This window comes from Suncus etruscus, chromosome 20 (genome assembly GCF_024139225.1).
Source record: "Suncus etruscus isolate mSunEtr1 chromosome 20, mSunEtr1.pri.cur, whole genome shotgun sequence".
Classification (NCBI taxonomy): domain Eukaryota; kingdom Metazoa; phylum Chordata; class Mammalia; order Eulipotyphla; family Soricidae; genus Suncus; species Suncus etruscus.
The window spans coordinates 43,940,480-43,963,905 of record NC_064867.1 but is presented as its reverse complement, the minus strand read 5'-3'; the positions used below and the strand labels follow the sequence as shown (position 1 = coordinate 43,963,905).

Sequence of the window (23,426 nt, the reverse complement as noted above, 5' to 3'; positions counted from 1 at the left end):
CGTTCTCCCAGGTTTTCTTCACGAAGGCTTCCCAAGTTGTCTCTCATTCATTGTGTGTGTACATGTGGGCCACACCCAATAGAACCTCCAGTTTTCTGTTCAGGGGTTCCTCCCGGAGGTACCCAAGTCTCCAGCAAGCCATGTACTCCAGTCTTTTTTTGAGGTTTTTGAGGGGAGGCATCCCCAACAGTGTTCAGGACTTAATGTCTGGAACCGATTGTGTGTGGTGCCAGGGATCCAACCCAGGTTGGCTACATGCAAAGCAAGAGTCCTTTTCTGCTACACTCTATAGCTCCTCCTGCTCTTAGAGCTATCTTGTCAGCTGTCTTGTCAGTCCCCCTTTATTTTTGTCTTTGTTTTGGGGCACAATCAGCGGCGCTCAGGTGTCACTCTTGGCTATGCACAGCTGAGTCCATAAGAGCGGCCACTTCTGCTCTGTGACGCCCTGTAGCTCCCCTCCCCTCCCTGTGCTTCATTGTGATCCAACTTCCTTAGCTGCTAATAGGTCCAAGCATGAGCACAGTATAGGTCAGGGCCGGTGTTGGTCTGGGCCGGTGGGGGGGTGGCCCAGGTGGCCCTAACCCCCCCCCCACCATGGAATACCAACTTCCGTATGACATCCTGGGGAAATGCAGTGACTACCAAGAAAGTCCCCTAGATGCTGAGGCTTCCATCCTCCTGCTGTTGGCCCTTATTCTCTTTGTCAACATTGGGATCAACCTGACAACTGTGGTCAGTGATGGCTGGGGCTGGGCCCTAAAGGTGAAGAGGGCTGAGGGTGGCAGCCAGGACTTGCCTGGCAGGAGGACTTGGTCTGGTTGGAGGCGGGGTAGGGCGTGGGGTGGGGGCCTGTCCTTTATTCCCCCCTCACCCCACCTCCAGATGTGGCACAGGCTCCAGAATGCCTTAGACAAGATGGTCGACAATTTTAGTCCCAAAAGTAAGTATGGCAGATGGATGGGGGGGGGGGGTAGGGTGTGCCCTTCCATGTAGTTAACCATTATGCCTGCCACATCTTAGTTCTGACAATTGCCTTGAACTCAGGGACTCTTACTTCCCCAGGTGATAACTCCAAGACTTCTGAAAGATGCCCCCAGGATCACCCACCCAAGGCCCAAGATGTCCACATTCACTGCACATTGGACCCTGTAGAAGTGAAGCTGTCTCAGTCTTCCTCCTCCTCTTCCTCCGACCACTATCTCCAGGACCTCGCCCTCCAACGCCGCCGCCAGCGCCAACGCAAACGCCGCCGCCGTTGCAGCCCCCGACATTACCCCAAACGTCGAGGTCATAAAAGGGGGACTTGCCCACGCCCCCATCCCTGCAGCCACCAGCGGAAGCGATTCCCCTCAAATGGCTCTGTTTTCCCTAGCAAAAACCACTGGCACAGGATGATGCTTGCTCCTTCCTCTGACAAGGAAGATCTGGAGTCCTACCTAGAGGAGGAGGAGAGCCTGTCCTACCCACGCCCCAAAAACTTACAGAGACCTTGGGGGCCCCTCTGCAAGCGAGTAGACCTAGCCCCCAACGTCGATCTCTGGGGCTGTAACGGGGGCATCCTGGCCAGCCTGCCACCACCCTCTCTCTACCTGTCTCCCGAGCTGCGCCTCATGCCCAAGCGTGTGGAGGCCAAATCGGAACTGAGACTGCAGAAATTCAGGCCCCACTGCTCACAAACCCAAGTCTGGGACAACATGGAAGCTGAGCAGCCCGCCCCATGTCTGCCACCTCCCCAACGGCTGCCCCATAACTCATCCTTGGCCCCTGGAACTCACACCCCTTACCCCTCAAAGGGCCAACTTCTGTATGAATCCTGGCAGCATCGGAGGCATGGCCTGCCAAGCTCTGAGCCCCCATTAGCCCTGCTACCCCGAAGTTCCCCGCCCGTGGTCCAGGAGCCCCACTCCTCACACTGCCACCGGAGGAGCCTCCCCAGCCCTGTTTATAGTCAACCCAACCGCAGCCACCATTCTTCCATGGGACACCTGAGCCACAACACCCACGATATCCGGCGACGGGCCACTGAATTGTCCGAGGCGCCACCTGTTCAACATGCCCTGACCACCTCCACGTCCCTCAATGTGTTGAATGACAGTTCGTGCCAACAGGGCTCGGTCCCCACCACAGCCATGCAGCACCACTATGTCCAGCCCTTGCCTGAAGTCCAGCCTGCTGAGCCCCCCCCACCCACGCCCACCTTCATGCCCCTCAGTAGGAGCCCAGGGGTTAAAGCCAACCACCAGGTGGTATATGACAGCGTAGAACTGAAGCGGCAGGTACAGGAGAACAGAGCGCGAACCAACTCGCTGCCACCTCCCTCCTTGACCTCGAAGTCCTGTCAGCACTGGGGCAGGAACATGAAACACAGCTGAGGGCAACTGTGGGGCGGAGCAGGCGTGGAGTGGGCAATACAGATGACTCTAAGAGAAACCGTAATGGTATTTTGTTGTTGTTTTGGTTTGGTTTGGTTTCTGGGTCACACCTGTTGCATTAAATAATTAACGATGGGGCTGGATGGCGGTGGATTTTTCTCCGTGCCATCCCAGTCCACGTGGCTCTGCAACCTCCATGCAGTTGGCGAGTCGCCGGCCCAGGTGAAATCACTCACTCACAGTCAGGCGTCAGGAAGCAACAACTTTATTCAAGCCCTAGCCACCACGTGCGTGTGGCCTATTCATAACCTTTCAAGCACAGCAATATTTTGCTAGCCCTGCATCTTATTTCCTGTTAGCCATCTTCCCTTTGGGCTCCATGCTGGTCAAAGACCAGAACACAGAAACCCAGAAGCCAGAGCGCACAGCAGCGCAGAAAGGGCAAAGAGCCAAAAGGGGCCGAATTCCCTTGGTTCAAGCCTTATCTAACATTTCCAAGACCCCTCCCAGGAATGGGAGGGTCTCGCAGGTAAGGTTACACCTACTATCCGGTTCCCAAGACCCCTCCCAGAAATGGGTGGGTCTCAGGGTCTCAAATAGGTACACCCACAACACCCAGCAATGTTCCTGGTTCTGTGCTCAGAAATCACCCCTGGCAGGCTTGGGGGATCACATGGGTTGCCAGGATTCGAACCACCATCAGTCCTGGGTCGACTGTGTGCAAGACAAATGCCCTGCCGCTGTGCTACTTCTCCGGCCCCTGGTTTGTGACTTGGAAACACCACTCCTTCAGTCTGTCTGGATCCCAACACCGAGTTTCTTTTTATTATTGTTTTGTTTTGTTTGGGGCCACACCTAGCTGTGCTCCGGGGTTACTCCAGGCTCTGCACTCAGAAATCACTTCTGGCAAGCTCAAGGGACCATATGGGATGCTAGGTGTCAAACCAAGGTCAGCTGCGTGCAAGACAAATGTCCAGTCCTCTGTACTATCCTCTCCAACCCTAAGCTTCCTTTCCTTTGGTTTTGGGCAGTACCCAGGGATTACTTCCAGCTCTGTATTCATGAATTACCACTGGGAGACTGGGGACTTTATGGGAAGCTGTGGATCTAACCTGAGTTGGCAGTGTGTAAGGGAAATGCCCTCCCCTCTGTGATATCTCTCCAGCCCACCCGAGCTTCTTGAAATTTGAAACCCATGTCCCCTTCTTGGTGTGGGGTCTCTTTGACTTAGAGGTCACAGTCCTGCCAGTGGGCGCTTCCATATCCAGCCTCCCACAATGCACTAAATAGATCTTGCACTTGGAAACTTCAAACCACTGATCTCTGGGTCCCTGCTCCGTCACTCGAGTCTCACTACCTCCAGGGAGCACAGAGTCTCAGTTCCACAGTGTGACTGAGGTCAGATTCCAGAAAGGGGAGTCCACATCTGGGAGATCTAGGCTGTGACCCGAGGTCGGTGGAAAGAATGTCAATGTTCCAGATTTCAGCCAGGCCTTCCTCAGGGCTCTGAGGCAAAGGACTCTTCAGTGCTAGCCAGGACAGTGATAGAGGAGACAGAGCGAGTGTTTAAACAACTGAGCCCATAGGTCATGAAGGAATGATTGGGCGTCCAACTATTTATTCAGGCTCAGCCCACCTGAACCCAGTTCGAGGGAGATTCTACTCTAGGCCCTCCTTGCTACCCCTTTCCTCATTGTGATTCCACCCACTGCCCCATTATGACCTAGTCCTCCCCAGACTGCCGCCAGAGGAGTCTAGGCTCCTGTGAGTATGTGGGGAACAGGGGACCCAGGTAGTCCTGGGGACCCCCGCCATGGGTGAGCACGTTTACCATGGCGCCCAAGCGTGCTCCAGCAGCAATCCCAGGAAATGCCAGGACCTAGGAGACTCAATTCTTCTGATTCTGGGCAGCCTCATCTTGCTCAGTATGGGGATCAACGTAGTGACTCTGGTCAGGGCCGGCCCTGGGCAGCAGGGTCGGGGCAGCTCTGGGGTGTCCAAGGGGCTGAGGTGGAAGGGCTGCTATTATGTGTCCAAGAAAGGTTGGATTTCTGGACTCACTCAACTTCTTGACTCTCCCCTTCTCTGCTCTCCTCCTCAGCTCTGGGAACATCTGAAGAACTCCTTGCGAATTCTCTTCCATCATTTTTTCCCCAAAGGTGAGTAGTCCCAGAAAACGCTGGCTCCTGGAAAGGTGGGTCTTTCACCATCCTTCTATCAATCACTATCCTCTTTCTCGGGCCCTCAGTTTCGTCCCATCCTCACTTTCCCCACAGACAAGCAGCAGAGCAGCCATCTGACGGGTGCACGCTACCCCACGAATTCCAGGAAATTGCGCTCACGAGTCTCTTCCCACATCTATCATCACCCAAATGTCCTGTTCAGGCACTCTAACCATCTGGATCCCTGGGAGCCAGACATGGATGATGAGGAGGCTTGTAGGTACTGTTGGAAGCTCTCTCGGTGTGGACACGAAGGGGCTCTCCTGGAAGAGGGGACAATGGGAGCTGGGGAGGCCCCACAGGCCCTGAACTTAAAGACCCAAGCTAACTTTCTCTCCAAGCAAGCTATGTCTTCTCAAGATACAAGAAGGAACAAGTTGGAGATGGCCCCACTGAACTTGTCCCAGGAGAGGAAGAGGAAGACCCCGGACTCTACCCCTGCTGAAGCCAAGCACAACTCCTCAGCCCCCAATGCTGAGCAGATCCCTACCTCCCAGACCAGCCCCCCAGCTCAGAACCCTCAGGATATTTCCTGTCAGGGACAATGTGGCATCCCAGACTGCATTTCTAAGCACACCATCCCACAGGCCCAGAACAACTCCAAAACCCTCGCCCCTGAGCATATTCCTAACAAGGTCCAGGGCACTGAACTCACCTCAGCTGGCTGCCCAGTCCAGAACCCAGCCCCTACACCATTAGGTGCCTCGGTCTCTTCCCTGGGCTATACCCCTCAGACCATGGCTTCAGATAGCCCAGCTCCCATGCAGAGTTATGTTCATGCAAACCATGATCACATCCCTGTCCCAAATTCTGTTCCAGTCACTCCTCTGAATTTTGATCCTATTGCCACTCCTGCCCCAATCCCAACACCAGCCCCTGTTTCAGTCCCCATCCCAACCCTGGCCCCGTCACTGGACAGGACCCTTACGACCACTCCAGCTGCCACTCCTATCCCTGCGTCCACCCCTGCCACCTTTCTAACTCCCACCCTGCCTACCGTCAATCATGGCCTCTCCACTGGTCATGTGGTCTATGATGCCCGTAGGGCAAAGCAAAACTTAGTTCAAATGGCTACCCCCCAGAACTCTAATATGTCCAGGAAGGACCTAGAAACCCTCTTCAAACCTCAAGAGGGCCAAGATCTGGTGAACTCTGATACAACTGGGCAAATATCCAAACCAAATAATGGAGATAGAGACAAGCCTTCTATGGGATCCACACTGGGTAATACTGAATGGAAGCTTTCAAAGGATGCTGAAGACAAGACTAACTCTTCCCAGTCCAAACCCTTTTCTTACTACAGCTTCAATTCCTGCAGTTGTGAGGATAAAAGTAAAGACCCCCAGTCTTCTATCTCCCCCCAGTTCCTGGTTTACTCAAAGGATGAAGCACCTTCGCAACCTTGCTTTCATTCCCCAACAAGCACCCGGAACACGCAGTACGCGTCACCACCATGCAATCTTTCTCTGCCTCTTGCTCCCCCTAGATCCTTTGTTTTTCATCCTCCTGGCAACCACTTGAAGGCCAACCTAAATACTTCTGCCTTTCTCACAACCTCCAAGCCTCCCAGGCCCAGCCCTGCTTCGCAGTGCCCCAACCCTTACCAGTTTTCCACAATTCCCCAACCTCAGTCCACCAAACTTCATGCAAGTCAAAGTATCATTCGAGACTCTGGACACCAAAAGACTCCAGGTCCTTTCAGAGATCCTATGGTTCCCCGGAAACCAAACCTTACCCAAAATGGAGGCCTCCACAAAAACCCAGGTCTTTGTAAGAGTCTAGTCACTCCTCAAGACTCTGACCTTCATAAGAACTCAATCTTTCATGAAGATTTGTCCTCAAAGAGCATGGGTCTTATAAAAGATGCTGGTACCATTAGGAATCCCACTCTCACCCAACCCTCTACGCACTACAAGAACATGCCGTTCCCCCCAAAATTTGACAGTCAGAAGAGCCCCAGTTGTACACAAGATTCAAGAGTCTATAGAAATCTAGAACAAAACCAAGAGACTGTAGTCTATAAAAGTCAAGATATCTCCCAAACAAGTGACCTCCAAAACCACCCAGACTCTGGTATATACAAGAATCTATTCTTTTCCCAACCCCTTGGCCACTGTAAAGGTTCAAGTCCTACCCAAGAGTCAGGAGACTACAAGAGCCTATGCCATCCTCAAGAGTCCAACCTTCACGAGAATCTAGGCCTGAGCCTAGTCCCTGAAGCTAAACAGAAATGTGCTTCTGCCCAAAATGTGGGAATTTATTGGAGTCCAGAAAACATTCAAGACCCTAATTTCCACAAATATCTAGGAGCACACCAAGATCATGACCCCAGTCAGAAACGAGTCTCTACTAAAAACTCTGGCCAGCTCAAGCATATTCGTTTTTCACAGGAACCCAGCCTCCGAAAGGATTCACACCTCAATCCAAATCCTGACCCCAGGAAGCCAAGTGGCTTTGCTCAAGGTATTGGCTCTGTCCAAGTCTTGGATTCACCTCAGGACCCAAAGCCAGCACAGTCCCTGAAGAAATCATTTGTATCGAAGGGGGCTCCTCATGAGAATGCAGAGCCACATGTATCGTGGATGTCTGTTCCGCCCAATCAGAACAACTCTTCCAAGAGCCATGGGGCCGGTAACGACCTGCAGAACTTCTCAGAGGTACCTGTGCTAGTTGAGTTGCAGCCATCTACCAAGCAAACCAGAAGCCAAGAGTGGGTATACCAACCTGTGAACATAGTTCCTTCAGACCACCAGAACTATCGTCAGACGTCTGTGCCTCCCAAAGTCAACTGGAAGCCCTATTATCCTGGGAGAGGCACCCGGCTAGGTCATGTGGTCTTTGATGCGCGCCAGAGACAGTCTGGAGTGGGCAGGGACAAATGTGAGGCTCTCTTTCCCAAGCACCTTCGCCAAGAAATGCCCAGTAACTCAGCAGAGTGGGGATATCAGTGTGGCCTGAGGCCCATGGACCTCAGAGAGGGGACAAAGATGCACCAGGAATAAAGAGAGGAAAGTTTTCTGTGGTTGTTTGAGACATTCACTCCGGTCCTATTTTATAATTTTACCCAGGGAATGAACCCAGGGCCTAACTCATGCAAGGCAAGTTTTGTTGCTCAGCTATATCCCTGATCTTCATCCCCATTACAGTAGGTGAGGAAGTTTGGGACAGTGCTTGGGCTTTCCTTAGCTCTCTGACCACTGTCATTTCTGGTGGTCCTTGAGATAGAACTGGGGTTGGGGGTCCAGAGAGATAGCATGGAGGTAAGGTGTTTGCCTTTCATGGTGAAGGACAGTGGTTCAAATCCCAGCATCCCATATGGTCCCCGAGCTTGCCAGGGGCGATTTCTGAGCCTGGAACCAGGAGTAACCCCTGAGCACTGCCGAGTGTGACCCAAAAACCAAAAAAAAAAAAAAACACCAAAAGAACTGGTGTTGGCAGCAGCAAGCAAGACAAGGGTCTTAACCCCTCTACTCTCTCTGGAACATGCCCCTCCCTTCCAGCCTCATTTTTTTTTATTTATTGATTGATTGGTTTGGGGGCCACACCCAGCGGTGTTCAGGGGCTCTGCACTCAGAAATCACCCCTTGGCAGGCTGGGGGACCACATGGGTGCCAGGAATCGAACCAGGTTCCTCCTGGTTCGGCAGCATGCAAGGCAAACGCCTTACTGCTGTGCTATCTTTCTGGCCCCTCCAGCTTCATTCTTCGTGCTGGCCATCTACAGGATCTGATGACCCCTGTTCCTGCTTTTCCTTCATGTTTGCCTAACTCAATCCCAATCCCTAGAGTTACATTGTCAAATGCTTTAGCTATTCGCCAATAATGCCCATTATAATGTAAATTAGGAGTAGCACATGAATATTACAATTCTTAGAGGTCCTGCTTTGCAAACTATGGTCACAGTTCAAATTCCTGAAATCCTGCATCATCTCCCAACACTGTTGGGTGTATCTGCTAACCCGGCACGTCACTAGGAGTAGCTCTAAACACCACATCTGGTGCTTGTGATTGGGTTTGTGCCCACTTCCCCAGCTCCCCCAATGTAAAGAGGGTAAATTGGATGAAAATTTTAAATTCTGTTTCCCAGTCTCATAATTCTCAAATAGCCATGTGTGGCTCGTGGCTATTATATTAGAGAAACCCAATTTAGAGCAATTCCATCATCACTAATAGACATAGCCGTCTCTCAGTCAGATCAAGCTCCCAGAGTTCTTGTCTTATACAGCCACCGCCTTGACTCCAAGAAGATGCAGAAATGTTTTAGATTTTAGAGAAACTAAACTGTCCCTTGCTGCCATCAGAGCACCTTCATTTCTTTTCTTTGTTTTTTTTTTTTTGGGGGGGGGGCACACCCGGTGACACTCAGGGATTACTCCCGACTCTGCACTCAGAAATTGTTTCTGGTTTGGTGGACCATATGGGATGCAGGGGGAATCGAACTGCGGTCCATTCTAGGTCAGCAGCGTGCAAGGCAAATGGCCTACCGTTGCACCATCGCTCTGGCCCCTCAGAGCACCTTCAAAGCTCTCACGAGAACCAGTGGTACAACTTAAGAGGCAGAGTGCAATGTCTAGACTGTGAGTTCAATCCCCAGCAACCCCCAAGTACTGCTTGTGTAGCCCTGGGAATAAAAAAAAAAACAAAACAATCTCCCACATAGCCTAAAGAACTTGCCTTTTTTTATTTGCTTGTTTGGGGACCATCTCTGGCGGCACTCAGAGTTACTCCTAGCTCTACATTCAGGAATTAATTCTGGTAAACTTGGGGGACCCTATGGGATGCCAGGATCCAACCCAGGTCAGCCACATGCAAGGCAAATGCCCTACCAGCTGTGCTATCATTCCAGCCCCAAAACTTGTTTATTTTGGAGGGATCCACATCTGGCCTTGCTCAGGGATTATATCTGGTTCTACACTCAGGGATCACTCTTGGCATACTCAGGTATCCAGGTACCTACTAGGTACTAGGAATTGAACTGTAGGTTGGCCTCAAGTAACTTATCTAACTCCCCAAACCATTTAAAAAAATTTTTTCCCCAAAAACTAACAATGGAGGGCCAAAGAGATAGCACAGCAGTAGGGCGTTTGCTTTATATGAGGCCAACTGGGAGCAACCCGGTTCAATTCCTGACATCCCATATGGTCTCCCAGCCTGCCAGGGGCAATTTCTGAGTGCAGAGCCAGGAGTGACCCCTGAGCTCTGCTGGGTGTGGCCCAACAACCAAACAATAAAGTTTTGTTGTTGTTGTTGTTGTTCTTGGGCCACACTCGGTGACATTCAGGATTTACTCCTGGCTGTGTGCTCAGAAATCACTCCTGGCTTGGGATCCCATATGGGATGCTGGGGATCTATCCCACATCTGTCCTGGGTCAGCCACGTGCAAGGCAAGTGTCCTACCACTAGTTCCCTAATTATGGGTCATTTCGGGGTTCTCAGATGCTGAGAAGAGTAGTCTGTTAGTGACTTGGTACTACTGTGCTTCCTAAATTGAGCTCTGGATTTTAAATTTAGAATATTTTTCACTGGGGCCAGAGAGATAGCATGGAGGTAGGGCGTTTGCCTTTCATGCAGATGGTCGGTGGTTTGAATCCCGGCATCCCATATGGTCCTCTGAGCCTCCCAGGAGTGATTTCTGAGCGTAGAGCCAGGAGTAACCCCTGAGCGCTGCCGGGTGTGACCCAAAAGCCAACCCCCCCCCCAAAAAAATGAATATTTTGTCACTGACCTTTGATTTTTGTAGATGTGTCTTTAATTTATTTTTGTTTTGTTTCTCGGTTTTTTGTTTTTGGGAGTTTTTTTTTGGATCACACCCAGCAGCACTCAGGGGTTACTTCTGGCTCTACACTCAGAAATCACTCCTGGCAGGCTTGGGGGACCACATGGGATGCCTGGATTTGAACCACCATCCTTCTGCATGTAAGGCAAACGCCCTACCTCCATGCTATCTCTCTGGCCCCATGTCTTTAATTCTTTTGTCTCGGGAGAAAGTCTCTCTAGAGATAGTCACCAAGAAAAAGAATAGGAGGGGCTCTGAAGGAATACTGCAGTGGCCAGACCTGTCTTGCAAATATATGGTCACAAGTTCAATTCTGTAATGTCCCATATATTGAAAATCCAATCCTGTTAGCTCTACTGCTTGAGCCAAGAAGCTATACTCTGCCATCCCGGTAACCCCTGGCACCACAGGTGACTTCTGGCTGCACCAAAGCCAAGTCTGTGAGCACTACAAAAAAATTGCAGATAAGATACCTCAGCAGGTATTTTATCTAAAAATGTGTATGCTCCATGGTCAAGTAAAGGAACCTCTGGTGAGGATATATGTAAGAGCTTTCATGGACCCAGGCGAACACTACCACCATGACTTGTGTACCTGAAGAATGCATATATGCAAGTACTGCTTCTAAGGGAATACAAGCCATCCAAGATGAGCACTGCTGCTATCTGTGTGAATACACAACCTAATATATAACTGCTTTGTGCAATCCCCAGTTTCCCCAACAATGAAATGAAGGGTCCAGACTGATAGGACAGTAGATAGGCAGTTTTCTATGCCTGAGGCTGATCCAGATTCAATTTCTGGCAGCCCATATGGTCTCCCAAGCATGCCAGGAGTGAACCCTGACCATTGCTGCGTGGCCTGTAAGCAAACAAACAAAAACAAAAGGAAAAGTAAGAAAAGGGAAACAGAGAAAGGATAAGGATTCTTAGGTGGCTAGAGAGAGTACAGCAGGTAGAGTGCTTGCCTTGCATGGGCGCTGGCCAATAATATCTATTATAATGTAATCCCATGTAGAACCACATAATGTTCTCTGAGCCCTGCCAGGAGTGATGCCTGAGCACTGAGCCAAGAGTAAGTCCTGAGCACCATTGGTGCAGTCCAAAAACCAAAATAAAGTTTTTTTATTGTTGTTTTTGGGCCACAGCTAGTGATGCTCAAAGGTTACTCCTGGCTCTGTGCTTAGAAATCACTCCTAGAGGGCTCAGAAAACTATACAGGGTGACAGAGATCAAACCTGGGCACTCATGGCCTGTATTTTTATTTTTGTCTTTGACTTTTGTTTTTGGGTCACATCCAGCGGTGCTCAGAGGTTACTCCTGGCTCTGCACTCAGAAATCAGTCCTGGCAGGCTCGGGGGAAAATATGGGATGCTAGGAATTGAACTGGGTTCTGTCCAGGTTTGGCTGTGTGCAAGGCAAACGCCCTGCCATTGTGCTATTGCTCCACCCCTGTTGTGGCCTATTTTTAACTTCTGCCGCCAAAGGTCTCTGCAACCAGGACTTCTTCCAGTGGACAAAGAGCACAGTAGTGTTCGTCAACATCAGCAGGAGAAACCTAGTGAACCAGAATGAACTATCCCAGACTGACCCAGACCTTGGTTAGTGAATGGATTGCAGGTTAAGGCCTAGATATGACCACTCCAGAACTGCTGCCCACAGATCCCCCTCGCCTAAGCCGGAAGAAATGTGTGATCCTGCGTCACCCACAGAACCTGAAACACCGTGTCCTTGGTAGATGCTAACAGCCTGCTGGCTGGCCTGAGAGGGCAGCCAACGCTCAGTGAACTCAGGCTGTAGCCAGGTGGAACCCTACAAGGCCTGAATTCTGGCAAACACACCAAGTTTGGTTGTTGCCCCGGCCCCAGGATGGGAGCCACGACAAAGCCGCTGGGCTGGACCTGTGGAGGGAAGGCTAGTGTGTGTGTCCGAGCAGCATGTGTGTCAATGGAAATGTGGCAGCTGGAAATGCGTGTCCTTCTAGTAAACAGTTCTCTGAGAGAAAAAAAAAAAAAAAGGCAAACACCATACCTGTTGTATTATCAAACACTGTTTTTGTTTGGTTTGGTTTGATTTTTGGGTCACACCCGGCAGCGCTCAGGGGTTACTCCTGGCTCTATGCTCAGAAATCGCTCCTGGCAGGCTCGGGGGACCATATGGGATGCCGGGATTCCAACCACCATCCTTCTGTACCTAAGGCAAATGCCTTACCACTGTGCTATCTCTCCGGCCCATTGTTTTGTTTTGATTTTGTCATACTGGTGACGCTCAGGGCTTACTCCTGGTAGTGCTCGGGGAACCCAATGGGATGCTGAGAATTGAACCCAAGTCAGCATGTGTAAGGCAAATGCTCTACTGTCTGGCTTCCCCCAAATAGAATTGGGTTTGTTTTCTTGTTTGTTTGTTTGTTTGTTTTTGAGCCACACCCAGGAGAACTCAGGGGTAACTCCTGTTCTGCACTCAGGGCAGGCTTGAGGGACCATATGGGGCGCTGGGAATTGAACCTGGGTCTGCCATGTGCAAGTCCTATCCGATGTGCTATCACTCCAACCCCAACAAAGATTTTTTTTTTTTTTTGGTTTTTGGGTCACACCCAGCAGCGCTTAGGGGTTACTCCTGGCTTCATGCTCAGAAATCGCTCCTGGCAGGCTCGGGGGACCATATGGGACGCCGGGATTCGAACCGATGACCTTCTGCATGAAAGGCAAACGCCTTACCTCCATGCTATCTCTCCGGCCCCAAAGATTTTTTTTTAATTAAATAAATTCTTTAATTAAATCACTGAGAAATACAGTTACAAAGCTGTTCATGAGTGGGTTTCAGTCAGACAATGTCCAGCACCCATCTTTTCCCAAAATAAAAATTTAGTTGCATGTAAGAACCCTTCTAGATCAAAATGATCAGGATTCCGCTGCTCGCGCATGGGACATAGGAACCCTTTTTACCACCTGATCCTTAGCGGATGGCTCCATTATTGATTGGTATTGAGATTCATCCTCTGCTCCAACCGCCAGGCATATTTGTGTTGGGTTACTTGTGCTTAGAAAGACAGAGGTGTTAGTCTCCACTGAAACTACAACTTCCATCAGTCTGTTCTTCAGCAGAACAAATAGTACAGAACTTGGGGTGTGGCCCCAGCTCCTAGGTTGCCAGCAAGACAGACTACAACTCCCATTACAGCTAAAGTAAACTGTGACCTCACTATGAGGCGGGACCTTCGGGGAACCACCCAGACAGCACCCAGGAAAAAGGAGTGGCTTTGTGGGCAGCAGGAAGCAGTTACCTGTAAATATTCTATCCATTCTCTTCCCAGCAACTGAAACCATGTGTGTGCTCCACCAAGAGGGAAGTTACAGAGCTTAAGCCTCTTCTGGAGAGAGGTAAGAGGACAACCCACAAGGACAGCCTGAGAGACTGGCCCTTCTGTAGGAGGGGCCCGCGTGCCACTTTTCACCTGTCCAGACAGGTTCATTGCCCGTGGGGGCGGAACCCGCAGGAGAGAAGAAGGAAAAGCACAGCGGTGGCATTTAATTATTCGTTTTCCAGACTGAGTTTGGAATCCATCAGCGGAGTGGAGTGTGGAGTGTGGGGTGCTTGGCCTCGGAACCAGAGGACTAGGGTGACTTTCACAGAGAAAGAAAGGATTATCTAGCTTCTTCGATTTGGGAGTTTCTCCAGACCCAGTCACATGGCTTCTGTTGTCTGGGGGAGCACATCCTGGTGGGGGCCTCCTCCCCCAGCCCCAGCCAGGCCTCTGACAGACATCGACTTCTGTTCTGGGGCGCAGCTGCAGGAGCTAACACAGCTGATCCAGGAACTAGGGGTGCAGGAGAGCTGGAGCCAGGGCCCCACAGCGGGCCCAGACCTCCTCCAGGCCAAAGACTTCGTCTTCTCTCTGCTAGGTAAGAAAGAGCCCCTTCTGGCCTACCCACTTGGCCCAGCCTATGGGTGCTGCCCTCATGATCCCTTCTGCCTCCCTTTAGGTCTGGTTCACCGCAGGGACCCTCGCTTTCCCCCCCAGACGGAGCTCCTGCTGCTTCGCGGTGGGATCCGCGAGGGCTCCCTGGATCTGGGGCCTGCACCCCTGGGTCCCTATGCCAGGGGCCCGCACTACGACGCGGGCTTTACCCTTCTGGTGCCCGTGTTCTCGCTCGAGGGCTCCAGGCCGGAGCTGCAACTGGATGCTCAATCGTCTAAGGCCTGGCTCAGTCTCCCGGAGCTGGTGGACGGGACAGCAGTCAGGGGGACATGGCAAGATTGTCTCGGACTCCCGGTGCCAGGGGAAGGCGGTTCAGTTCCCAGAAGCCAAAGCCAGGAGAGTTCTAGGGGTGTGCAAGGCTCCCAGAAACAGCCGCATGATGACATCACTGAGTCAGGCCCACAAGTGTCTTTGGCACAACCTCCTGGGAACGTCGAAGGACCAGAGTCCACTCAGCCGGCTGCAAAGGAGCCTGGTTCTGTCGATGCCTTGCAAACACAGCGTGCTGATGTCACGGAGCTGGCCCACTGTGGCTCTGCCCCACAGCCAGAATCTGAGAGCGAGAGCCGGGAGGCCTGGCCCACCCTGTGTGCTGCCCAGGTCGCCGCCTGGTTCTTTGCCTCGCTCGCCACTGTCGCCCAGGCTCTGTCCCCGGTGCCAGGGGCCCCTCGCCTGGTCCACGCAGCCCGCCACGCAGGGGTCACCACCATCCTGCTAGCCACTTCAGGCCCCCCACGTCGTCTGCTGCTCTTTGACTTGATCCCGGTGGTGTCAGTGGCCGGCTGGCCCGAGGGGGCCCGGAGCCACTCGTGGGCCGGCCCACTGGCTTCAGAGCCGTCCTTCTACCTGGTGCCAGGTTGCCACTCGGCCTCCGCCTGGCACCTCTGCTTTGCCCGCCAGGAGCTGGCACTCAAGGCCCGTGTCCCGGCCCCGCTCCTGCAAGCTCACGCGGCTGCCCAGGCCCTGCTGCGCCCACTGGTGGCTGGCACCCGGGTCCCCGCACCCTACCTGCTGCGGACACTACAATACTGGGCATGTGAACGGCTGCCTGCACTCTACCTGGCCCGGCCTGCCAATGCAGCCGCCTGCTGCCTCGGGCTACTTGACGAGCTGGGCCGAGTGCTCGAGACTGGGGCGCTGCCCCACTACTTTCTGGGCGGTTGCAAGCTCCTGGCTGGACAGGAGGCCGCCACTCTGCTGACCGCACTGGCCCAGCTCCGTGGGGACCCGGCCCGGGCCCTGCGAGGTGCCCTGGAGGAGGCCAAGGCTGCGCGCAAGGGGGGTGGCTTGGCTGGCATGCGAGGAGGCGCTCATTAAAGAGGAAAGTGCTTCTCTGGAGCTCTGGAGCAGAGAGCAGATTGTTTTGGGGGCCCCCAAAACCCCTGTTCTGGAAGGCCACCTCTCAGATTCCTTACCTCTTTCTTTCTAGCCCCTTCGTGCCCACCCGGCCCCTGGTACTGCTGGAGCTCTGGAGCACAGAGCAGATTGTTTGGGGGGATCTCAAGACTCCTATTTTGGAAGGCCACTCGAAGATTCCTTGCCTCTTTCTTTCCGGCCCACTCCTACCCACTCCATTCCTGGAATTGGCCCTCACATTCTTCCAAAACTGTGCCCCTGGTGCAGCCTCCAGCGACCTTGCTCCAGTCCTCCTGGCCCTGAAGAACGGAGGGAGGCTTGGAGACCAAGAAGGGATGCATTTTGGGGGTCACCAAACCAGAGAGGCCAGATTCTGCCCCAGGAGGCCAAAATCCTGCCCTAGATTGGATGCCCCTCAATGCCTCCGCTGAGTCTCCCCGACTTGGTCCAGCCAGTTCAATCCTCCAGTTCTTCCATCTATCTGATAGTCCGGGCAAAACACAAAAGGCCCCTTCCTCCATCCTCAGAGCTGCCACCATTCGTCTCCCTTAGGCCCAGCCTCTCTCCCTCCCCGGCCCTGTTCTGTGCAGTTGCCTCGGTCCTCCTCCTCTGCACCCCAAGACATGCGCTCGGTCCTCCCGGGCTCCTCCACCCTCCAGGACCGTCCTCACCGCCTCCGAGGAACCCCGGGGTTCCACCCTCCAGCCGCACAACCCCCTGATAGCCGGCGTCTCCACCCCCTGCCCCGCCTCCGGGCCGGCTCCCGGAGGAGGGGGAGCTCCTGTCACTGCCGCTGTCGCCCCAGCTCCCCGCAGCCGCTGCCACCACCGCTCTGCCCGGTCCAGCCATCCGGCCCAGTGCTCCCACCTGGCCTGGCCATCCGTGGAGACACCTTCAACCCGTCCCGGGGGGTCCGGGAGGCAGGGAGGGAGGATTCTGGAGCTGGAGCCAGCCCTAAGCATCACCGGATCAGCGAGACAGGACAGGTTGAGGGGCGTCGGGGAAGAGGGGGTGCTGGAGGTGATCCCGGGGAGGACGTGGAAGCCCTGTTGCAGGAATTCCTGTTGGCTGACTTGCAGGGGGGCTTGCTTACATTTGGTGACAACGTGGGTGCTCTTCTCCCTGGGGGGCTGAGTGAATTGAAGGGCGTGGGATCCAAAGCAGCACCAGCTGTCCCCCAAGAAAATTAGGGGGCAGTGGGGGAGAAAATGCTCCCTGTTTTGAAGTGACAATCCCAGGTAGATGCACTAACGAAAACAAAAAAGGCAGGTTTGGAGGTGACTTCGGAAAAGATCCGGAGGGAGGCAAGGTGAGGAAAGGGTCTGAGCAACCGGCCAACCGGGACTCTGTGCTGTTAGGAGTGGGGGTGTCTCGGTGGAAAAGAGACTCAGAGAAGCCTTCCGACTTCAGAGGGACGGTTTGGACAGTGGAAGGCAGTTTGGGGGGCCCGAGGGCAGGAGGGATCCTTTCCGCTGAGAAGGTGGCCTCGGAAAACTCACCAAGGTTGGCTTCCTCCTTGACATTGGCAGTCAGTCCCAGGAGGGTGGACGGGCTACGGAGTGGCACTCTAGGTTCTGAGGACAGGGTGGGCGATGCCTGGGGGTGTTGGCACATCTGGGAAGATCTGAGGGTCTCGGGCCTTGGGGATAAGCAGGAGTGGGAGAGGGACGCTGGGCGGCAGAAAGGGGGTCGTTTTCTGCAGGGGGACAGAAGGAAAGGCGGTGTGCACTGAGAGGGACACCGGCTGCTGTTCTTGGGGAGCTCCAGGGAGTAAGGCAGCTGTGGGCTTTTCGAGTCCTGTGGGTGGGGCTGGAACCGGGCTCTGGGCCTCCGGAGCATGCCTTGGTGAGTGAGTGAGCCTCACAGGCTGCTCAGGGGGAGCCCAGGGCTCCTGCCGGTTTGGGGGTGTCTCCGGGGGAGCCATGGCTGCGCTGGCCAGTAGCCTGATCCGGCAGAAGCGGGAGGTCCGTGAGCCCGGGGGCAGCCGGCCCGTGTCGGCCCAGAGGCGCGTGTGTCCCCGGGGCACCAAGTCCCTGTGCCAGAAGCAGCTCCTGGTCCTGCTGTCCAAGGTGCGACTCTGCGGGGGGCGGCCCGCAAGGCCTGACCGTGGCCCGGGTGAGTGGCTGGGGCGGGGGTCCCTGTGCCTGGGAAGTCGAGGCCCCCTCTGGGATGCTTCCAGGCTGCTAGAGGGGAGCTGGGTCGGAACCAGACCCGGCCAGGTCTCCCCTCCCCTGCCCATTGCCCCGAGTCTCCTTGCTCGCTTCCGAGGGCAAGGGGACAGCTGGGGCTGGGGCGGCCAAGTGGCCGGGCCAGGGCTGCAAGCTCCCACCCCGTTGTCTGGAGTCCCCATCCTCCAAGCAGGCTCTCTCCGAGGGGCCCAGGGTTCTGGACTGGACCAGTCGCTTGGGTCACCCCCGAGGATTTCTGGGGCTCTAGCATCCCCACCCCCGCCTCAGTCCTCTAGCTCCTCCTTGCCTGGACCCAGCTTCATCCCAGCTGAGCCTGCCTGCCTGGCTTGGCTCCAGTCTTCCCACCCCGCTTGTCCCTCGGGTGTCCTTGCTAGGACGCCCCTCTGGGTGTCCTCCTACAGGCAGTCCTCACTATTCGATTCCCTCCATGACTCTAAAATCAGCGCCTGAATGTTCACCCAGGGGACCCTCTGCCCAGAGGAGAAACTCCAACACAGTTCCTGGCCAGCTGTAGGCTCTGAGGCTGGGGGTGGACAGGGGGGTCGTACCATCTCCAAGGGGGTGCAGGGACTTAAGGCAAGCTCGAACCACCGGGAAGGAGAACTGGAAGCGCTCCTGTGTGTCTGGGTCCAGGTGGGACAGGCAGAGTCACTCCCTCTGGCCCTGCTCTGCCCACCACCGGGTCCAGGGTGGGAGTTCCCTCGTGCCCTCCTTCCCCACCCAGTCTGCAGTGGTACGGTCCACTGCAGCCCACCCTAGGAGAGGGACCCGACCAGCGACCAGCACGTGACAACTCGTCCTGTCTCTCCATCTCCTAGGCCCCCCTCCTCCCGTTTCCATTTCCAAAGTGGGGGACCCGATCCAATCCCCCCTCCCGTGCCCAGGTGGCTAGATTACCTGGCTGAAGGGGAGGGAGACGATGCCACCCAGCCGGGGCTGGACCCCCGCAAGCCAGCAGACTGACAGACAGACTGACAGATGGGTCAGTGTCAGACAGGCGGGCACCGGGCCAAGGCCGGGCGATGCCAAGCAAGCAAGCGGCAGCCGCTGCCACCACCAAAGCCGCAGCAGCAGCAGCAGGTGCTGAGTCAGCGTTAGGCCAGCCGCCCCTCCTTGGCGGGTGTCTCTGCCCCGTGGTCACCTTGCTGCCCCCCCCCATATTAGCAGGCACCTTGGCATCCCTCCTTGTGTCCCCCAGCCTCGCCTCTGAGTGCAGCTCTCGCTCTTTCTTCTTCCTCCTCCTTCCCCCTCTTCTGATTAAGCTGTAGGAAGGAATTAACCCCTTTCCATCAATCGGATTGACGGAGTAAAGCTAACGGGAGGAACCCCTAGCCCAGCTCTTGCAGGAGTTTCAGGGAGACAGGGAGAGAGCTGGCCCTTCCGAAGGGCTGGAGAACCGAAGCCTCGGGCCCCTCCGGCTTCCTCCCTTCTCCCTCCCCGAGATGCAAGTGTGGGGATGTGTCTGGGAACAACAGAGATGTCATTTCCGAAGATGAATGTCTCTCCCTCCAGAGCCTCAGCTCAAAGGCATCGTCACGAAACTATTCTGCCGCCAGGGCTTCTACCTCCAGGCGAATCCCGACGGGAGCATTCAGGGCACCCCAGAGGACAACAGCTCTTACAGTGAGAGGGGAGACCGGTTCTCGGGCGGAAGGGGGACAGTGGGGACAGAGCAGAACTGAACTTGACTCCCTCTTCAGGGTCTATGCCTGGTTGGGGGGAGACTCCGATGGGGGTCGGGGGCCTGGGGTACTCATGCCCCCCTCTCTCCACCTCCAGCCCACTTCAACTTGATCCCTGTGGGGCTCCGCGTGGTCACCATCCAGAGTGCCAAGCTGGGTCACTACATGGCCATGAACGCTGAGGGGCTACTCTACAGCTCGGTGAGACGAGGCTGAGTGGCCTGGGGGTAAAGGGGACCCCCCAGTTACAGCATTCCGCCATAGATGCAGGGTACCACTGCTCAGGACTTCCTTCTCCCCAACCAGTGCTAGTATCTTGTACTGTCCATCCCACAATACCTCCTTTACGGTTCTCTCCGATCCCTTTCCCTCAACCCCACCCACAAATGCCCCCCAGTTTTTTTTGTTGGTTTATTTGTTTGCCTTTTTTTCTTTCTGAAAGGAGGATCCAACCCAGAATTCGTATATGAGTTGCATGACCTAACCTATACCCTCCGTGAATGTCCAATTTTTCCTGCTTTTTAGTGCCCGTTTCTTATCCTACCTTCTCTGGACTTCCACAGTCATTAAGGATAGGGGATGGTGAGAGATGGGGGATAGAGTAAAGAGAATGTATCTTCTTCCAGGACCCCTCAAAATCGAGTTCCTTGCCCTCGAGTGTCTGCCAGACATCCTCATCTTCTCTTTCTCCTTGTTCCCGCATGGACTTAGACGTTTGCCTTCCAAGCCTGACGATATCTGGCTTGTAGCCCATTTTGTTCTCCCAGGGCTCACTTCTGCCCAGTGATGTCTCTTTTTGTCTCTGTGTGTGTGTCTTTCTGGTCTTTGTCTCCTCAGCCGCATTTCACAGCTGAGTGTCGTTTTAAGGAGTGCGTCTTTGAGAATTACTATGTCCTGTACGCTTCTGCTCTCTACCGTCAGCGCCGATCCGGCCGGGCCTGGTACCTGGGCCTGGACAAGGAAGGCAGAGTCATGAAGGGAAACCGAGTCAAGAAGACCAAGGCAGCTGCCCACTTTGTGCCCAAGCTCCTTGAGGGTGAGTGTGGATTCAAGAAAGGGTGGAGTGCCTAAAGGGGAATAGAGCTGTTAAAATGTATAGCTGTGTACAGACACACAGCTCAGGGGCTACAAGTGTTAGTGGACAGGTCATGCTGCAATGTCAGGTCACACCAGGAAGACTTTGACCATCAGACTCTTGGGTGGAAATCCTCCTGTGTGAAATCAAAGGGAAGGGCACCCTTTTATTATTATTAATTTTTTTTGGAGGTGCTCAGGGGTTACTTCTGGCTCTTCGCTCAGAAATTGCTCCTGGCAGGCTTGGGGGACCATATAGGATGCTGAGAATTGAACCTGGGTCTGTCCCAAGTCAGCTGCATGCAAGGCAAATGCCCTACTGCAGTGCTATTCCTCTGGCTCCTTTGTTATTTTTTCTGATTTATTTTGTTTATGGAATCACACTCGGTGGTCCTCAGACATTATTCCTGGTTCTGTACTCAGGAATCACTCCTTTAGACTCAGTGGACAATATGGACAATATGGTATGCCAGAGATGGAACTCTGGTCCCATGCAAGGCAAATGCCCTACCCACAAATATACTTTTAGAGCTCTGAGAGCTCTGGTTCTACCAGGATTCTCTGACTAACTCTCCTTCCTTATTCCTTTCTTTCCCTTTCACAGTGGCCATGTACCGGGAGCCTTCTCTCCACAGTGTTCCTGGGACCTCCCCTTCTAGTCCCCCTGCCCCCTGAAGTGTAGTCCCTGGACTCAAAGCTCCATGCACCTGCACTGAGCCATCCTTCACCACAGCCTGACGTCCAGCCCTATTCTTGGCCCTGCTCTCACCCTGCTGCCATCCTCATGCCCCAAGTAGCCAGGTCCCCCAGGTGCTTCTCTCTGAGAGCGTCAAGTCTGGCTGTGACTGATTTCTGGGACTCCTGAGACCTGTAGATCCTCAAACTCAGGAGTTGGAGCAGGAATGACTGAAAATAGCGTTGACTGAACACTTCTTTCCTTTCATACTCACATACCCTGGAGCCTTTTCCTGAGGTGGCACTGGAAGGTTCTCAAACTGACAGAACCGAGTTCTCAAACTCCTCAGCGCAGGCTCAGCCACTTCCTGGAGTCTTGTGTCCTTTTCATTGCCACTGAGGCATAGACTTAGAGATCCACTGGAGCTCAGGAGTTGTTTTCTTTTTTTCCTGATTTACCTTCTGCCTTGTTCTGGACACATTCTGAACACTATGCATCCTAGTCAGGGCCATTTCCGTACTAGGGCTCTGTACTAGAATGCAGATATGCTGCCGGGCTCCATTCTGGATCCATCAGGCTTCTGTCCTTGACCCAGAGGGACCCCTCATTTTCAAGTAGAGAGAAGCTGTCTTTGAACCCTGCCCAGTTGTTGGCTTTGGTCTGAATGACCACAAGTCTCAAATGACCACAAGTTTGACTTTTTTTCTCTTCTTTTTTTTAATAAAATAAAAAAAATTGGGCCATACCCGGTGGTGCTCAGGGGCTATTCCCAGCTGGTGCTTGGGGATTGCTCCTAGTGGTCCTCGGGGAACCATATGATGCCGGGTATCAAACCTGGACCTTCTGCATGCAAAGCATGTGCTCCAGAACACCGAGCTCTCTCTCTACTCCAAGTCTAACTTTCTTATCCCAGAGACAACCAACCCCGTAGTACGGTGTTCTAAAAACACAAAGAATTATACTTCCTCTGAATCTCAGTTCTAGGATAGAAGACACAATCCTTAGTCTTACCCTCCATGATTGGACTGAAGTCAATATAGCCATATTTGCTCTAGAGTATATTCTAGACCCAACCGCCCACTTTCTCTAATGATATTTTTTAAGAATGAGCTATGGGAGGGAAAAACAAAACCAGCCATAATTCATAAGGAAATAATTTCAGAATAAATCAAGAACCACCTCTTGATTTTCTTAGGTAGTTAAAAAGAAATCTTAGTCTTCCTATAGAACACTAATGTTATTTTCAGTTTTTAGTTCTTGCCACTCAACAGAGGTCTGCCAGGGAGACAAAATATGAGGATGGGTGGAGAAGTTTTGAAAGGAATTCTTGCTCACAGTTGGAAGTAGGGATGAGGAAGGGGTCTTAACCATGGCTTGATTGAATCTGTACCTGGGTTGGAGGGTGGGGGATAGGCAAACTTAGCTACCTCAGCAAGAATTTCTTCCAGGTCCTCTTTAAAGTTGAGGTCTTTAGGGTAATGGGTCTAGAATAAAAAGGACAAACAGGAGACAGCTGTGACCATCCTAGTAACGAAAACCTATTCCACAGTAAGTCCCACCACCCTTCACCCCTACAGTCAGTCAGGTCAAGAAGGGTAAAGGCCTCTTGAACTCTAGACCTCATTACACCTCTAGTGCTTCTAACCGAATAGATTCTGCTTAACCTTAAAGCTTATAGCCATAGCTGGGTTTTAGGTACCCAGAAAGGGCCTGATTAGATTTCTCTGGGAGGAAAAAAACAAAGAGAGCTAGAGGCAGGCCTAGGAAAAGGGACCCACTGATGCCTCCAAAGGGAGACTCTGAGTAGGCTCAAACTTAGGCCAAGTAAACCGAGGAGGCCCTGAAAAAAAAGGGCGAGGAAGGAGGTCGTTTTTCCTCAGGCTCTGTTTCTGGCTCTGTTTCCAGGGGGGTAGATGCTCCCCTCACCCACACAAATCCCTGCTCAGGCTCCACCCATCTCTGGGCGCTGCCCCAAGGGACTGGATATCCACTCCTCGCTTTCTCTATTAAAAAGATTTATACAACGCACTTGTTGTCTGTCTTCCTTGAGTGGCGGGTGGCGGGCGCTGGCAGTTGTCGGGGTGGGCCCAAGGCCCAGAGGC

General features: G+C 53.4%; 4 protein-coding genes and 1 long non-coding RNA gene across 5 annotated transcripts; 4 read left to right on the top strand and 1 right to left on the bottom strand.

Moving 5' to 3' along the window:
* The first annotated feature begins 594 nt into the window (after positions 1 to 594).
* SPEM2 (SPEM family member 2) lies at positions 595 to 2,372 on the top strand. The gene is made up of 3 exons (XM_049766121.1): positions 595 to 732; positions 883 to 940; positions 1,063 to 2,372. The coding sequence occupies exons 1-3, from the start codon at positions 595 to 597 to the stop codon at positions 2,370 to 2,372; spliced, it is 1,506 nt and encodes a 501-aa protein (XP_049622078.1).
* Positions 2,373 to 4,185: 1,813 nt separating this feature from the next.
* On the top strand, positions 4,186 to 7,596 carry SPEM3 (SPEM family member 3). Its single transcript, XM_049766120.1, has 3 exons — positions 4,186 to 4,323; positions 4,474 to 4,531; positions 4,649 to 7,596. Exons 1-3 carry the CDS (start codon positions 4,186 to 4,188, stop codon positions 7,594 to 7,596), a joined length of 3,144 nt encoding a protein of 1,047 aa, XP_049622077.1.
* Positions 7,597 to 13,113: 5,517 nt separating this feature from the next.
* LOC125997990 (uncharacterized) lies at positions 13,114 to 16,003 on the bottom strand. Its single transcript, XR_007491865.1, has 2 exons — positions 15,763 to 16,003; positions 13,114 to 14,266 (listed from the first exon to the last, which is right to left on the bottom strand). It is a non-coding gene; the product is annotated as an uncharacterized LOC125997990 (long non-coding RNA).
* TMEM102 (transmembrane protein 102) lies at positions 14,057 to 15,664 on the top strand. Its single transcript, XM_049766181.1, has 2 exons — positions 14,057 to 14,270; positions 14,352 to 15,664. The coding sequence occupies exons 1-2, from the start codon at positions 14,057 to 14,059 to the stop codon at positions 15,662 to 15,664; spliced, it is 1,527 nt and encodes a 508-aa protein (XP_049622138.1).
* Positions 16,004 to 16,516: 513 nt separating the features above from the next.
* FGF11 (fibroblast growth factor 11) lies at positions 16,517 to 23,352 on the top strand. Its single transcript, XM_049766178.1, has 5 exons — positions 16,517 to 17,818; positions 19,405 to 19,515; positions 19,672 to 19,775; positions 20,412 to 20,610; positions 21,253 to 23,352. Exons 1-5 carry the CDS (start codon positions 17,626 to 17,628, stop codon positions 21,321 to 21,323), a joined length of 678 nt encoding a protein of 225 aa, XP_049622135.1. The 5' UTR covers positions 16,517 to 17,625; the 3' UTR covers positions 21,324 to 23,352.
* Positions 23,353 to 23,426: the final 74 nt, after the last annotated feature.

Coding starts and splice junctions, on each gene's coding strand:
- SPEM3 (XM_049766120.1), top strand. CDS start 4,186: ATGGGTGAGCACGTTTACCATGGCGCCCAAGCGTGCTCCAGCAGCAAT. Junction 4,324..4,473: donor GGATCAACGTAGTGACTCTG/GTCAGGGCCGGC, acceptor TCTCCTCCTCAG/CTCTGGGAACATCTGAAGAA. Junction 4,532..4,648: donor CCATCATTTTTTCCCCAAAG/GTGAGTAGTCCC, acceptor CTTTCCCCACAG/ACAAGCAGCAGAGCAGCCAT.
- FGF11 (XM_049766178.1), top strand. CDS start 17,626: ATGGCTGCGCTGGCCAGTAGCCTGATCCGGCAGAAGCGGGAGGTCCGT. Junction 19,516..19,671: donor AGAGGACAACAGCTCTTACA/GTGAGAGGGGAG, acceptor CTCCACCTCCAG/CCCACTTCAACTTGATCCCT. Junction 20,611..21,252: donor TGTGCCCAAGCTCCTTGAGG/GTGAGTGTGGAT, acceptor TCCCTTTCACAG/TGGCCATGTACCGGGAGCCT.
- TMEM102 (XM_049766181.1), top strand. CDS start 14,057: ATGGCTTCTGTTGTCTGGGGGAGCACATCCTGGTGGGGGCCTCCTCCC. Junction 14,271..14,351: donor CTTCGTCTTCTCTCTGCTAG/GTAAGAAAGAGC, acceptor GCCTCCCTTTAG/GTCTGGTTCACCGCAGGGAC.
- SPEM2 (XM_049766121.1), top strand. CDS start 595: ATGGAATACCAACTTCCGTATGACATCCTGGGGAAATGCAGTGACTAC. Junction 733..882: donor GGATCAACCTGACAACTGTG/GTCAGTGATGGC, acceptor CCCCACCTCCAG/ATGTGGCACAGGCTCCAGAA. Junction 941..1,062: donor CGACAATTTTAGTCCCAAAA/GTAAGTATGGCA, acceptor TTACTTCCCCAG/GTGATAACTCCAAGACTTCT.